Source organism: Crocodylus porosus, unplaced genomic scaffold (assembly GCF_001723895.1).
Source record: "Crocodylus porosus isolate Cpor-Errol unplaced genomic scaffold, CroPor_comp1, whole genome shotgun sequence".
NCBI classification, from domain to species: Eukaryota; Metazoa; Chordata; order Crocodylia; family Crocodylidae; genus Crocodylus; species Crocodylus porosus.
Genome location: NW_017728931.1, coordinates 6971355 through 6984638, shown reverse-complemented (window position 1 = coordinate 6984638; position 13284 = coordinate 6971355). Strand labels below are relative to the sequence as shown.

The 13284-nt window shown below is 43.3% G+C and overlaps 1 protein-coding gene across 1 annotated transcript; it reads right to left on the bottom strand.

The window, feature by feature from the left end:
* Window positions 1–241: 241 nt before the first annotated feature.
* LOC109316215 (zinc finger protein RFP-like) lies at window positions 242–10638 on the bottom strand. Its single transcript, XM_019544121.1, has 8 exons — window positions 10574–10638; window positions 9404–9939; window positions 8030–8125; window positions 7249–7479; window positions 7009–7031; window positions 6314–6432; window positions 4425–4484; window positions 242–2010 (listed from the first exon to the last, which is right to left on the bottom strand). Exons 2-8 carry the CDS (start codon window positions 9815–9817, stop codon window positions 1490–1492), a joined length of 1464 nt encoding a protein of 487 aa, XP_019399666.1. The 5' UTR covers window positions 9818–9939; window positions 10574–10638; the 3' UTR covers window positions 242–1489.
* Window positions 10639–13284: the final 2646 nt, after the last annotated feature.

Here is a 13284-nt window from a genome sequence, read left to right as displayed (position 1 = left end):
CTACAAACAGACTGCTCCAAACCCTTACTCCCATAAACACACACTTGTGCTGCTCCACGTACTCAACCCATATAACTCACTGAATAAAAAGTGATCAATGATCCCTGTAGGTGTAACTTCCCCTGTCCTCATATCATACCGTCACTCATCCATCCTGATGCAAGTCATATTTTGTTTTCAAGCTTTACCTGTTTTTACCCTGAAGTCATACATGAAATAGAAAACAGAACAGGAAAGAATGTACATTTTAAAGCCTTTATTAACAGAAAATACACATTAAAAGGCACTCAATCTAAAAGGTACCAAAGGTAATATTTGGATCAACTATTCTGCTTACTAAATGGTGGCAGTATTTTGGAATAGTACAAGTGGGGGATAACCCTTATTCATGACTTGTACAAACTGATTTCTAACTAACTAGCACAACCAGCATTTTCAGCAAGAAGCAGAACCTGACATTAGGCTTTTCAAAGAAAGACCCAGACTGGATACTTTGAGCACAACAGTTTTATACACCAATACAAATTACTTACAGTAACTAAGTGTGACATTTAAGGATAGCCATAATAGGGGAACAAAATAAATCATGGTATTTTCATTAACAAAGGTGTTTAGAGTCATCTCAGTTTAATTGTTAATAGGACTGAAAACTAGCAGAGTTAAACTGGTGCTAAAAGCTCGAGGATTCTCTTCTCTCCTTGTAAGGTCAGCTTTGCTTAAACGTTCCTAATCAATTAGGTTAAAGCTAAATCAAAATAGTCTGTCTTTAGACTTACTGAGGACTATCCACATGAGTAGGGGGTTTGGGACTTGTTTTGCCGATTCAGTTTTAGTACCTAGTTTAAATGAGACTGAAGCAACTTTCCTACGTAGACACCTGGTGATTCCAACAGGATTTTAAATTCCCACTTCTCTCTTTTTACCCCTACCTTCTGTAATTTAATCTATGCAGCAGTGTCCAACCTCCACCCCCACCCCCTGCCGCTCCATAGCTCTGACCCCCCTCTATTGTTGCCGACTACTGAGGTTTCTCCCCCTCCAATTTAATTATTTCCATTCTCCTCCAGGACTGTTCAGTTCTTATTTGTCCACTACAATCCCCTCCCCAGCTTGAGTCTCCCCATCTCATTCTCTCTACCTGCTAAGCACTACAGCCCTACACTACTTCCTTCAGGATCATGGATACTACTAGCAAACAGATTGAACAATACTCAAGGTGCTGAGATTTGCTGTTCAACCATGAGCACTTACTGCTATCCATGCATATGAAAATCCAGCGATCTGTTAGACCGCTAGGATTTAGGACACTAGATACTAATGACTGCACTTTGAGAACTGCCACATCTAGAAAAGTCCAATTGTAGTCAAGGGGTGTTCTGCATCTTTGAAAGCCAAGGCATTTTAAGAAGTTAAGACCATCAACATGGAAGGCAACCTGGCATTAGGATTAGGATGCCTGGGCCTTGTGAAACCCAGTGCACATTTCGTATCAAGGACACAATTTAAGCAAGCATCCTGCATCCCAGAGCCAGAAGGCAGGGAAGATTTTCTCTTCGTTGAATGAAGCGGACTTGAATGTGAAGACTGGGGTATTGTTATCAGTGTCATGGAAAACCACTTGCCCCTCTTCGTAGTCCAGAGAGATCTGGACCTTCCTGGGGGCCTGGTCCAGGAGCAGGGGGGTCACAGGGGAGGTGAGAGCCCAGTACTGACCCTTGCACCGCTGCACAGCCCAGATGCCTCCTTCAGGGTTAAAGTTGAACCCCGCTTTCCTCCTCACAGACTCAAGGGCAACCCCCAGTGTCCACCAGCACCTGTGACCCCTGATTTCCACCTCCCAGTGATGTCTCCCCGAGATGAACCCCTCGGAGCCAAGTACACAGGGAATAGGATCAAATCGCTCGGGTTTGTCAGGCAGATTTTGTACCACATGCTCCCATATTACACTTTTGTGATCTGTAGAAAATGTCAGGTGGGGGTTTGCTGTATCTGGATCCAAAGTCATGTTTACTGCAATAGGAAAAAAAAAAAGGGAGAGAGAACAGCATAGTATTAGGAGAGGGCCTCAGCCCTTGTGAAGGCTGGGTTCATTCCTCACTCCCCACAGCAGCCCTGTAGGGCTCAGTCCCAGGGAATTGTCTCCCTGCTGTGGCTGGGTAGGGCTTTCACTGTAGAACTCTTATCCTAGGTACGACAGGTGTTTATACACACATTTTCTGTCCCGCGACACCCTGGAGATCCGAATCTGCTCTGCACGTCAGCCAATGCAAACTGCACCACATATTGTGCAGTTGTATAAGTGGCAAAATGCATACAGAAAATAGTAGTGGTGCACTTTTGAACTAAAACAACTTTTGTGTGTTTTAATTCAAAAGTGCGCCACCATTTTTTCAGTGCTGACTCACATTTTGCCGCTTAGACAACTAACTGGGCACTTTTCAAAGCTCCCAGCATTTACTCGTGTAAAAATGCCCCCTCTGTTCTCATTGCTGCTTGGTAGGACTGTTACCCCCAGAAGCAGAGCATGAATGCAGGAGCACACAAATCAGGAAAGAAAGCAGAACTGGAGAAGAGCGACCACTAGACCTCAGTCCCTACAGGAAAGATGGGCCCCAACTAGACAAGGGAGACTTATCCAAGCCCAGAAAGTGAGGACCAGGGGGTAGCTCTTCAAGGAGAGAATTGGGTTTCATGGCTTGAGAGGCCATGTCTACATATCACCCAACAGTGATGTAGCAACGTAGCTGCAAGATCTAAACATGCACTGCCCACGTGGCACAGTAACAGCCAGCACTATGCCGTGATTGAGTACCTCCAAAAGGAAGTATTGAAGCACAACACCATACCAATATCACCGTGTGGTGCCAAGTGCCTAAAGAGAACTTCTTCGGGGCCCAAAAATGGAAAGGATAGACCCTCATCCCTACCAAGGGTAGAGAAGAAAGGGAGTGGTCAAACAGTGATCATGGAGAAGAAGACTGTCTGAGAGTGAAAAATTCACATTAAAAAGGCTGACAATAAGATTGACAAATGAAAGCTTTGTGGACACAATTAAAAAGCATCTGGGTGCTGGTTGGTGACAATAATTTCTCAGGTTATCATTCTGTGCATATGTGAACTGAGTATTAGGGTTCGTCTCAGAAAAAACGCTTTAGTGGCTTCAGCTTGCAATAGCTCTAGGTAACACAGGTGCACACAGAAAATGTTGGTTCCAATTTAGAGCTTGTTTAAACTAGGAAAATATATTATGTTAGAAAAATGTGTCAGCTGAAACCAGTAGATCTTTTTTGTTACATGAGGGGAAACATTTAAAAGGGGAATGCCCCCCAAAAACAAACACGTTTTTTAAAAGCTACATAAAACTCATGCTTGCCTCTTGTCCCCCCTCTTCCCACCACTCTTTTTTTTAGTCCCAAACATTTTCAGTGGGGGGAAATTTCTCCTCAAAATTATTGCTTTTTCTTTAAGCAAGAAGAAAAAGAAAAAAAGAAGAAGAAAAAAAAAGGGGAGAAAGTAACAGTTTTGAGGGAGAAAAAAAGATCCCCCCCCCCCACTGGAAATGTATGGGATTTTAAAAAGAGTCATACAAATTTATATTCTCAGTTATTAGCATTCCAAATTATTATCCTTGTTTCTTTTTGGGTGGGACAGAAGAGGCAGCAAGAGAGAATAAAAGAAATTAAGGGAAAAAACACTTAGTCAATGTTTCCCCTCTTCTCACTCGACACAGATAAATTAACAAAAACATGCACCTTTTCCCTGATATTTTGTTGTAGTATATAACATTTTTCTGAAATGAAAATTATCCTCCTTCTGCTTCCTCTCCCTTTTTCCACTCTGTACAACAATTCTGGAGTATCCAAATAGGGAAAATTATATGTACTTTACACTTCTGTTTTTCCATTCCCATATTTTGGGGTTGAAGAGGAAAAAAGGCAAGAATCTGGCTACACATCACCCAACAGTGATGTAGCAACGTAGCTGCAAGATCTAAGCATGCACTGCCCACATGGCGCAGTAACAGCCAGCACTATGCCTTTTATTTTTTTTTTATTAAAACAAATTGGTATTTGAAAAACTGATTTTCATATCATTTTTTTGACCAAACACTATTTTCCCCCTATTAAAACACTACCATGTTAGCTAGGATCCAATAGTTATGGAGCATGTTCCAAGCATGGATGCAGATGACTGTTTAAATGCATCAATATTTGTGGTTAATCATAGAGAAGAGAGGAGCAGTCAAAAAGAAATGAACTAATAGCACAATCTTAATTAATTGGATGTTAACACCTTGTCATCCAATGTAGCCATTTTTAAAAGAGCTACGCCATCCTATGGTAACCAATTAAACATGGACAGGTTTTCTAATGCAAAACTGTATGAGAATTTCCCCAGGACAAGCAGCCACATGAAAAATTTACCTTTCTTATCTGGTCTAAGAGGTTTACTCCTTTCTTTCAACAGTTCAACTGACAAGGAATCTGTGGAAGAAAAAAAAAAAAGGAGGAAAGCAGAGGGAAATTCATAAAGAATGAGGCAATATCCTTTTATTACTTCAGGTTAGTATATTTTAAATGAGAGAGGAAGGAATACCCAGGGGTCTTTGAAATAAAAATTGTTCATAACATTTCTATTTCCAAATCACATTTCAAAGCAGCAGTGTAAACTGGGGCGAGTGAGTGGGGCATAGACCCTGGGCATGGCTTAAGGGGGAGAGGCACCTCACCCTCCCCTTCCTGGCTCCACTTGCACTTCCAAGCTACGCACTGTAGCAGCACAGGCAACACATCATGGAGCACAAGCGTTTTGGGAATCAGTTTTCCTATGACAGTGGAGATTGCCAATACTGGGGTGGTAATACTGGGGTGGGGTAGTAGCAAAAGAAGTTACTCTAATTTTTATGCTTCATGCAGCCAATTTTTCTGCCCTCCCAACATGGGCTTTGACAGCAAAAAAGGGTTGGGAAGGGAACTTTCACCAGCAGCAACTCCATTACCACTCTAGACAACTACAATTCCCAGAACACCTTGGACTCCATGACACATTGCCTGCATTGCTGCTCCTGCATGTTGCCTAGTCCAGGCACAGTCAAAAGAACAGCATGTTGTGCCTCCATTTCAAAGTACCTCAGGCCATTTTCACCACAGCCACTAAACAGAATGACTAGTCCTTAGGATACAGTAAAATCCCTGTTATCTGGCAAGAATGGGGAATGAGGGGTGCCAGATATCTAAAAATGCCAGTTACCTGAGGAGTGTGGGTTTCCATCCGGATGTGGAGCATGGAGGGCGAAGGAGGAGAGAGTGGCGGTGGCCAAATGTGGAGTGGGGGGTGGGGGGCCAGCAGCAGCCACACACAGAGCAACAACCTCACAGGGTGGTAGGCGAGCTTTCCACCCCCCACTGCATCCAGCCGGCCGGCAATTCCGGTTCGTAGAGTGCTGGATAACAGGGATTTTTTTGTACCTAACGTCCCAGTTATGAAGGCATGGAAACCAAGGGGCAGATCGCAAAGAGGTGCTCAGGCATGGAAACACTAGTGGTGAGATCCTATTTCACTTATGGGCCCTAATGACACTTACACGGCCACTTAAGTGCTGTTTTTGGCACTTGGGAGCAGTTTGCAGTTCAGTTCTACAGATGTAGGATGGACAGACAACTATAAACACAGCTGCTGAGCATGCTCAATAATGCTCAGGTATACTTGCCTGGTTATATGCTTAAGCTCAGGTCTACCCCCGAATTGTAGCTAGGTAAAAAAAAATGCCATGATAGTAGGTGTTCAGCATAGGTAAATGAGGAAAAGCAGTGGATATTAGATGACAGATTGCAGGCCAGTAGCTTACTGGTTAAAGCACTTACCCAGGAAATAAAAGACCTGGGTTCCATGCCCCATTCTTTTCTGCCTCACCCCATGGGGACTAACATGTAGCAGCCAATAATGAACCAACTGGCTTAAGCCCTTCTAGTGCCAGAGCCAGGGATGGCTTGTCTACACTGCTCCCTGTGCAGAGACCAGGACTGCTGGTGAAGAGCAGGTCTCATGCAACCACCCAAGTTTAGTATGAAGTAAGTCTCAGAAAATGAGGCACTGCATCCAGCCTGGCATGGTCCTGAGTGCATGTCCCTGTGCCCTTGTCAGACAGTCTTGGGCATGCATTTATGGATACACTAAGGCACCACAGTTTTGCAAATTTGTCCCACCCTGTCACTCCTACTTGGTGTACCATGTTCTTTGGTAGTGTCCCCAGACACAGCAGGGAAGTGGTAGAGGCATGCCCAAAGCCACCCCAGTTATCTCTCCTTGGTACCTTTGAATATCCTAAGAGTCTTCTTTACTGCAGTCCTTTGCTGACAAAAAGAGTTGAGGTTCTTTTCCAACTCAGGAAAATAAATGATTGGCTGAAGAAATTTCCCCTTCTTTTCACACCTAGAAAGAAACAGTTTATTTAGAAACCATGTTCTCACTCTAGTAAAAGTTACTAGACTAGGGGGCACAGAGACTTCCGACACAGAAGACTTCAGCACAGGTGGGGAAAGTGCAAGGAGCAATGTCTCATCCAGCAAAATGCTTGAATTTTTTACTTGGGAGCTACTTCTTCAGAGTTGTTTCCATGAGCAATATAGTACCTGACTTGCCTACCATCACAGCCAATATGATCAATTGCTTTTGGAAGACTGCATTATGTATCCACTAGGCAATGAAAGAGAGAACATTGGGATGTACAATTTATTTCACACCCATCTGCAAACTGCCAGGGAGGAAGATTTGTCATAATTACCAGCCTGAGAAGAATAGTCACCAGGAGGTGGCAGACCCAAGTTACCCAGTCAAAATCTTCAGGCAGCTACTTCCCACTCCCTCTCCCTGACCCAGGATGCAAGGGGGAGAGGGTGGGAAGAAGAGTTATTTTTGGCAATAAGCCTTCCTTAAACAGTTATATTCCAAATCCCCAACCTTGTTCCCAGGACAATGAGGTTTGAGGATAAGAGAAGATTTACATACCTGTTCAGTGTGCTTCTGATGTCCTAGAGGGAAGAGAAAGGAAAAAACAAACAGAGGCAGCTCAGTCCCAGAGGCCACACGCTGGGGCTCCCTCCTGCTTGGGGGAAGGGTCAGGGGGGGAAGCAATCATTTGCATCTGACAACTTTTCCAATTAAATTCCATTTTTTCCTTATGCCTAATCATACAAAAGTCCTCCCTTTTTTGTGTCAGCCTCTGGGGTGTCTCTAACACCAACTCACCTGCAGGAACTCAGTCCCTCCCTGCTGGCACTTCCCTTCCGTCTCACTGATCATCTGGCTTAGAAACGATATCTTCCTGGAAAGCTTGTTAACATTTTCCTTCTGCCTCTTCAAAATCTCTTTATCCAGTTCTTCAAGCTGGGCCAAGGCAAGTTGCTCTTCCTCTTGCAGAAATTGATGCAGTTGCTGAAAATCAGATGTAAGCTTCTGCTTCTCCATTTGCTTCTTTTTCTGGCACCATCACATATGAATAGGGAAAAGTCAGGTGAGAACCCTGGAAAGTATCACTGAGTACTCCATAGTGCAAGATGGACCAGATCCATTTCCAACTGTTAGGTAACACTGGACTCAGGCACCTAAATTAAATTCTATTCCACCCTGCTCTAGTGCCTGCAAAACAGTTAACGCAAAAAAGATGGGTGGGTTATCCTCTTCCTCATTGCTCTTTTGGACTCAAATCTTAAAGGTCAGATGACGGTCTTTTATGAAAGTAGATGCATAGTCCATTTGATGTCTAATCTGGCCCTACATATCCAGTAAGAGGCATGATGTCACAAATAAGAGTTTTTCTGGACATGACTGATAGTAGTGGGAAGATGTACTATACTCTGGGAGGTGTGGTGTGAGGCAGTGCAAAAGATGGAGCTTAATTTGGTAAGGAAGGGAAGCACAAGGAAGGTGGGAGGGCAGCCCGCACAATAAACCGAGGGCTGGAGAGGCATCATGTTTACCTATTGGAAAAGCCCTCTCCCCCTGAAGGTTAATGATAACCGGCACTCACCAGATAGTCTTCATTTTTCCTGTCTCCTGACTCTTTAAATTCTAGGAGTTTCTCTCTTTCTTTCTTCAGAGCCTTCACATTGTCTTTGACTTTTTCCTAAGGGAAGAACAGTATTGATGATGTGGCTGTTTGCTATTCTGGAATGGGCGAGTTATTTCTCTCTCTTCCTCACTGAAAGGTTGGAAGGTCTCGGTTTCAACTCAATAAAGAACAAGACATATTTTGAAATCATGGACCTGCTGGGAATACTGTTTGCTTCTTGGCTCCTTTAGGATTGCCCAGGATGTAATAAAACTAAGCCATTTATTTGTCCTGGGAGGAGAGGTATAAGCAACAAGAAAACAGGTCAGAAAGATGGCCATTTTTTGTTTGCCTCCCCCCCACTTTTCTTTTTTAAATGGATTTCCCCCTGCCTCCCATGGTAAAACTGAAAAAGTGAGGAAACAAAATAAAACACCAACAAAAAAGGCAAGCAAACAGACAGGTCCACAAACTTATCAGTTTTTAGGATTGTCAACACTGGTTAAAAACAAACAAACCAAGACTTAGAAAACAGATGAAAGGAAGGAGGGAACATATTAAAGAAAAAAAATAAATCAGATTTTCTTTGCAAAAACAAAGCAAAATAAGGGTTTCTTTTCTGGACACCCTTGAACTGCTACCAATGTCACTTTTATAGTTGTCTCTCAAATACTGTACTCTGCAGTACAAGAATATAAAGGGAAGCTGCCTCTGGACTGCACACCAAATGTCTGCCCTGTCCTAACTCATCTTCTGCTAGAATGACCCTTCCTCCTGATCTACGAGTCTGTTCTTCACTGGTAGATTATCCACATCTCGTCTCCCTCTTACACATTACAGGGGTGTAGGTTGTAGCCGTGTTGGTCTAAGGACATAGGCAGACAAGGTTCTTTGCATGAATCTGATATCTTTTACTAGACCAACTAAAATAGTTGGAAAACAATTATTAAGCAAGCTTTTGGGTTGAAAAACCCTTTGTCAAGCTAAGGAAGTTTCAGCAGTTGGTGTGTGCCCTTCCTGGATGGACTGAAAAGTAAAGAAGCCAGAAGCTGGGCTGCATACAAGACAGGCAGTCAGTGAAACAGTAGACTGAAGAGTCAATGGGTGAGAGACAGGCTGGGGGGGAGAGAAGGCATTCCTGAGATACAAAGCTGTCTCACACTGTAATGCAATAAGAAACACTTAAAAAGGGTGGGGGGGAGGAGGTATTAGCCAAGAGTAGCCGCTTAGATTTTTGTTACAATAGCAGCAACAATATAAAAAGTCATTGACTGCAATTGGTTATTTCCAGACAGAGGACCCCTTTTTAAACATCTGCACCTAGGAAATGATGCCAGACCTGAGACTTCTTACCTTATAAGCCTGGGCAGCCTCCTTTACAGGAATGACAGAATGAGCCCTGTGGTCCTTGGACCTGTCACACACAACGCAGATACACTTTAGATCCTCCTGGCAGAACAGTTTCAAAGGTTCTTCATGTTCATCACATACATACTCTGTTCCTGCTTTTTTCCCCTGCCCCTTCAGTTTTTTAGCTATTTCTACAAAATTCATCAAGTGCCTGTTCCTCTTGAAGATTTTCTGTGGAAAGCTCTCTCTGCATTGTGGGCAGGAGAAGTCTTTATTTGTTCCTTCCCAACAGCGGACAATGCAGACTTGGCAGAAATTGTGCCCACAACCTATAGTGACTGGGTCTTTGAAATAATCCAGGCAGATGGAACAAGATGCCTCATCCTGCAAGCTCTCGACAGGATTCTCTGCGGCCATGGCTCCTCAGGGGATGTGTGGCAGCTTAAGTTTCGTTTCTCAGACCTCTGGAATCAGTTCTCTTTGCAGCAGGAAGTGGGTGTTGCTATTTAACTTGTGAAACTCCCTGCCCTGAAATTGATCTGTTGAAAAAATACGGCACGTTTCTGTTTACTAGTCTCACATGGAAGACACGGATAGATTGGAATTGTCAATCAGTTACTTATGGGGGAACGAAACCCAACAGGATCTGGCCATTACTTCAGGTAATCTATATACAGCATGGAAACATTCTGTTATCCAAGACCAGACATAATCCAGTTTATTATGTCCAGCCAGCCTCGATATTCGCACCTTACATCAGGGGTTCTCAATCTTTTTAGACTCAAGCCACCCCTCCATAAATTTTGCAAATTGAGCAGCACCTCGTTTCAAAAACAAACCTAATTTATTACTGGCCTTCCACCTTGCAGATGGAACAGCTAGGAAGGGAAAGCCTTAGCCAGCCCTTATCTGCCTATCTCCTCCCATCTGAAGCCTGAGCCTGCCTTTATCTGCTTATCTTCTCACACTTATTGGGGCACCCTTCACTGCATCTCACTGCACCCTGGAGTGCCCCAACACCCAGGTTGAGGATCACTGCCTTACAGTATACCATGGCTATAAAACCACAGCTATAAAACAGATCCCTGAAACATGGAACATACCAGAGTTTAGCTGTTTTTGGAATTAATAACTTCATTGCTAAGCAAGAAAGAAAGATTGACACCTCCCTACCTTTCAGCCATCTGACACCCCCAGGGAAGAGAAATTGCCTTATCTGCACATCAAAGAGCAACTCACACCAAAAGGGATTCCCAAGGACGTAGAGGAACATACATCCACCTTCAGCTTCCTCTGTGCAAAATGAAGCTTATTTTCTACCTAAGAGGACTTGTACCATTTTTAATTGCCTCTCAGCCTGAAGAAGGATGCATGTGCCTGAAAGCTTGCAAAGAAAGATTTGCTGTTTTCTAGTTGGTTTAATAAAAAGGTATCACCTCTGAACCAAGAGTTTTAGAGTTTTGTATTCCTCTTTGCCTTACAGGATAAAATGTTTCCAGCTATTTAGGTGGTCTCATAAAATATATCACATTTATCCAAAAAACCTGGTTTTGCAGTATCAAAGGTATTTACTTGTTAAATTGATATGCCCCCCCTCCCCAAAAACTCAGGGCAATTTAGAATAAAGGGAATACAGAAGCTGAACAAATTCTACATTAAAAACAACTTCCCCACCCCAAAAAGTTTCCAAAGCATTGAAAAAGTTCAAAAGCAATTTGTCCCACAACACTCACCCCCTTGCTTCTGGCCTGGCAGAGTACCACCCCCCTCCCCTCAGTTTCCCAATCCACATTCAATACCTCTGAAGGGAATACAACTCCCCTCCACCACCCAGGTCCTCTCCCATCCCTGCTCATACCCACCCCCCCTGCTCCACACACCCTTATTGCCTCTTCCACACTATGCCTCCCTCTCTCAGACAAGCTGGGGTGGGGCACAGCTGTCTCTAAACATTCATAGTCTCCATCCCTACAGCAGGCATACAGTGCATAAAACCCAAGCACCAAAAGACATGCTCTAACAACATCCACCCCAGAGCAGCCTGCAATCCCTTTTAAACCCCCAGGATGGCTGGGACCTCCCCCCTTATCTAGCTGCGTATGCCTGCTTAGCCTCCCAGCCCTTCTCCCACTTCAGGTTTAGCTCCAAGAAGCAGAGGGAGGAGTCACTAAATTTGCCCATCACTTTGGGGTGTGTTCATCTATTAGGGGTATATCTCTGGGGTGTCTGTAATTCTATCAGTGTGCTGCTTGTGTTACTTATATTTCTATATGGAGCTGTATCATTCCCTTCTGCAAGCCCTCACCCTCAATGGAGCTCTCCTGCAGGACTCGGCTTCAATGGAGCCGGGTTCCTCCAGTCACCAAATCAATCAAACACCTACACACACGGATTAATAGAGCACATCTGAGCCAGCTGGGTTGATCAACACGTACAGGCTTACACCCTTATATGCCATGGATTCAGTTAATCAGGGTAGCAATAAAAATGCAGTCAGACACAAGCACACAGGTTAACAAAATACCTCTGAATCAGGCTAGGTGCCCAGTCAACATGCTCATGGGCCAGCATTCAGTTCATTAGGGCACATCTGAGCCAAACTGGGTCAAATCAGCCTATATAGGCTGATCCCCTTCCATCTCAAACTCAACACATCCCAGTTTTTTGCCTAACTGGCCTAGTAGTGGTAGCCTCTTGATGAGCAGACCCCACAGTATTTGGGGGCATTACAGGGAAGTTTGGCTTAGGTACAAAAAGTGGTGCTACAGAGCAGGTAGGGAAGGGGAATTATTAATTTATTGTTAAGTATATGACATTCATGATAGTACTAGCAGTAATAGCTATGCAAGGAAAACAAACAAAAACAATTACTCAACTGAACCAGGGTAATATTGTATCTGCGGAAACCTAGCTCAAGCTTAGCTAATAACATTCAGGTGCAGAAAGCTATGCCTAGAGAGAGGGAGGGAGGGAGAGAAAGCTGGGACCTCAGCATTTCAAGGCACTCAGGTGTTTTGTTGACAGGCAAAGTTCCTAGCATGATGGAAGTGGCTGTTTGGAAATAAAAAGCTTTATTTTGGTTCAAGTAAATATCAAAATATTTAATTTTGACTAAAAATTACAACATATTACATGTTTATCACAGTGTTATCCGAAGGCTACTGTGATAGCCTAGGCAGCAGTCAGTCCAATAGAAGATACTACCCACAAGTATTCTCTTCTTTAACATTAACTATTTAATTCCTGAGCATTTTAGTTGATGGAGTAGCTGAGGAGTAGGAATGAAATTGTTAGGGGTGAGAAAAAAAGAGTTGCTCCTGGGAACTTTTATCACCTTTCATTAAACATATATCTGATCAACAAATCCCTCTGATTGAGTCGGTATGTGCCAAGTTCAGTTAATTTAAAGTTAGTAACAAGACCAGCATTCTACATGCCTATGTTGATAATGCTAGAACATAAGCTGCTCTCACAGTGATAGCACAAGAACATAATGTGGAAGTGAGCCCAAGGCTATAGCTGACAATGCAGATACAAAAAAAATGCAAAAGAAAAGTTCAAATAATACTGTAATTCACCACTCAAGCAGGTTCAACTAAATCTAAATCTAGCAAGCTACCCTAACACCTCCCAGTGGATATAACCACACATCGGACTACTACATAGACTGTTTCAAGAAGAAAGCAATATTCTCTACAAAAGCCAGGGCTACAACAACCTCTCTACCTTATAGAAAAAAGGTCATCTCAGATTCCCTAAGATTCAACAACAAAATGGTAATCAAACCAACAGACAAAGTCATCTTCAGCCATCATGATTATATCAGTGAAACCAACAGACAGCTTTCTGACAAAACACAACAAAAAACTTGGGGAGGACCCCAC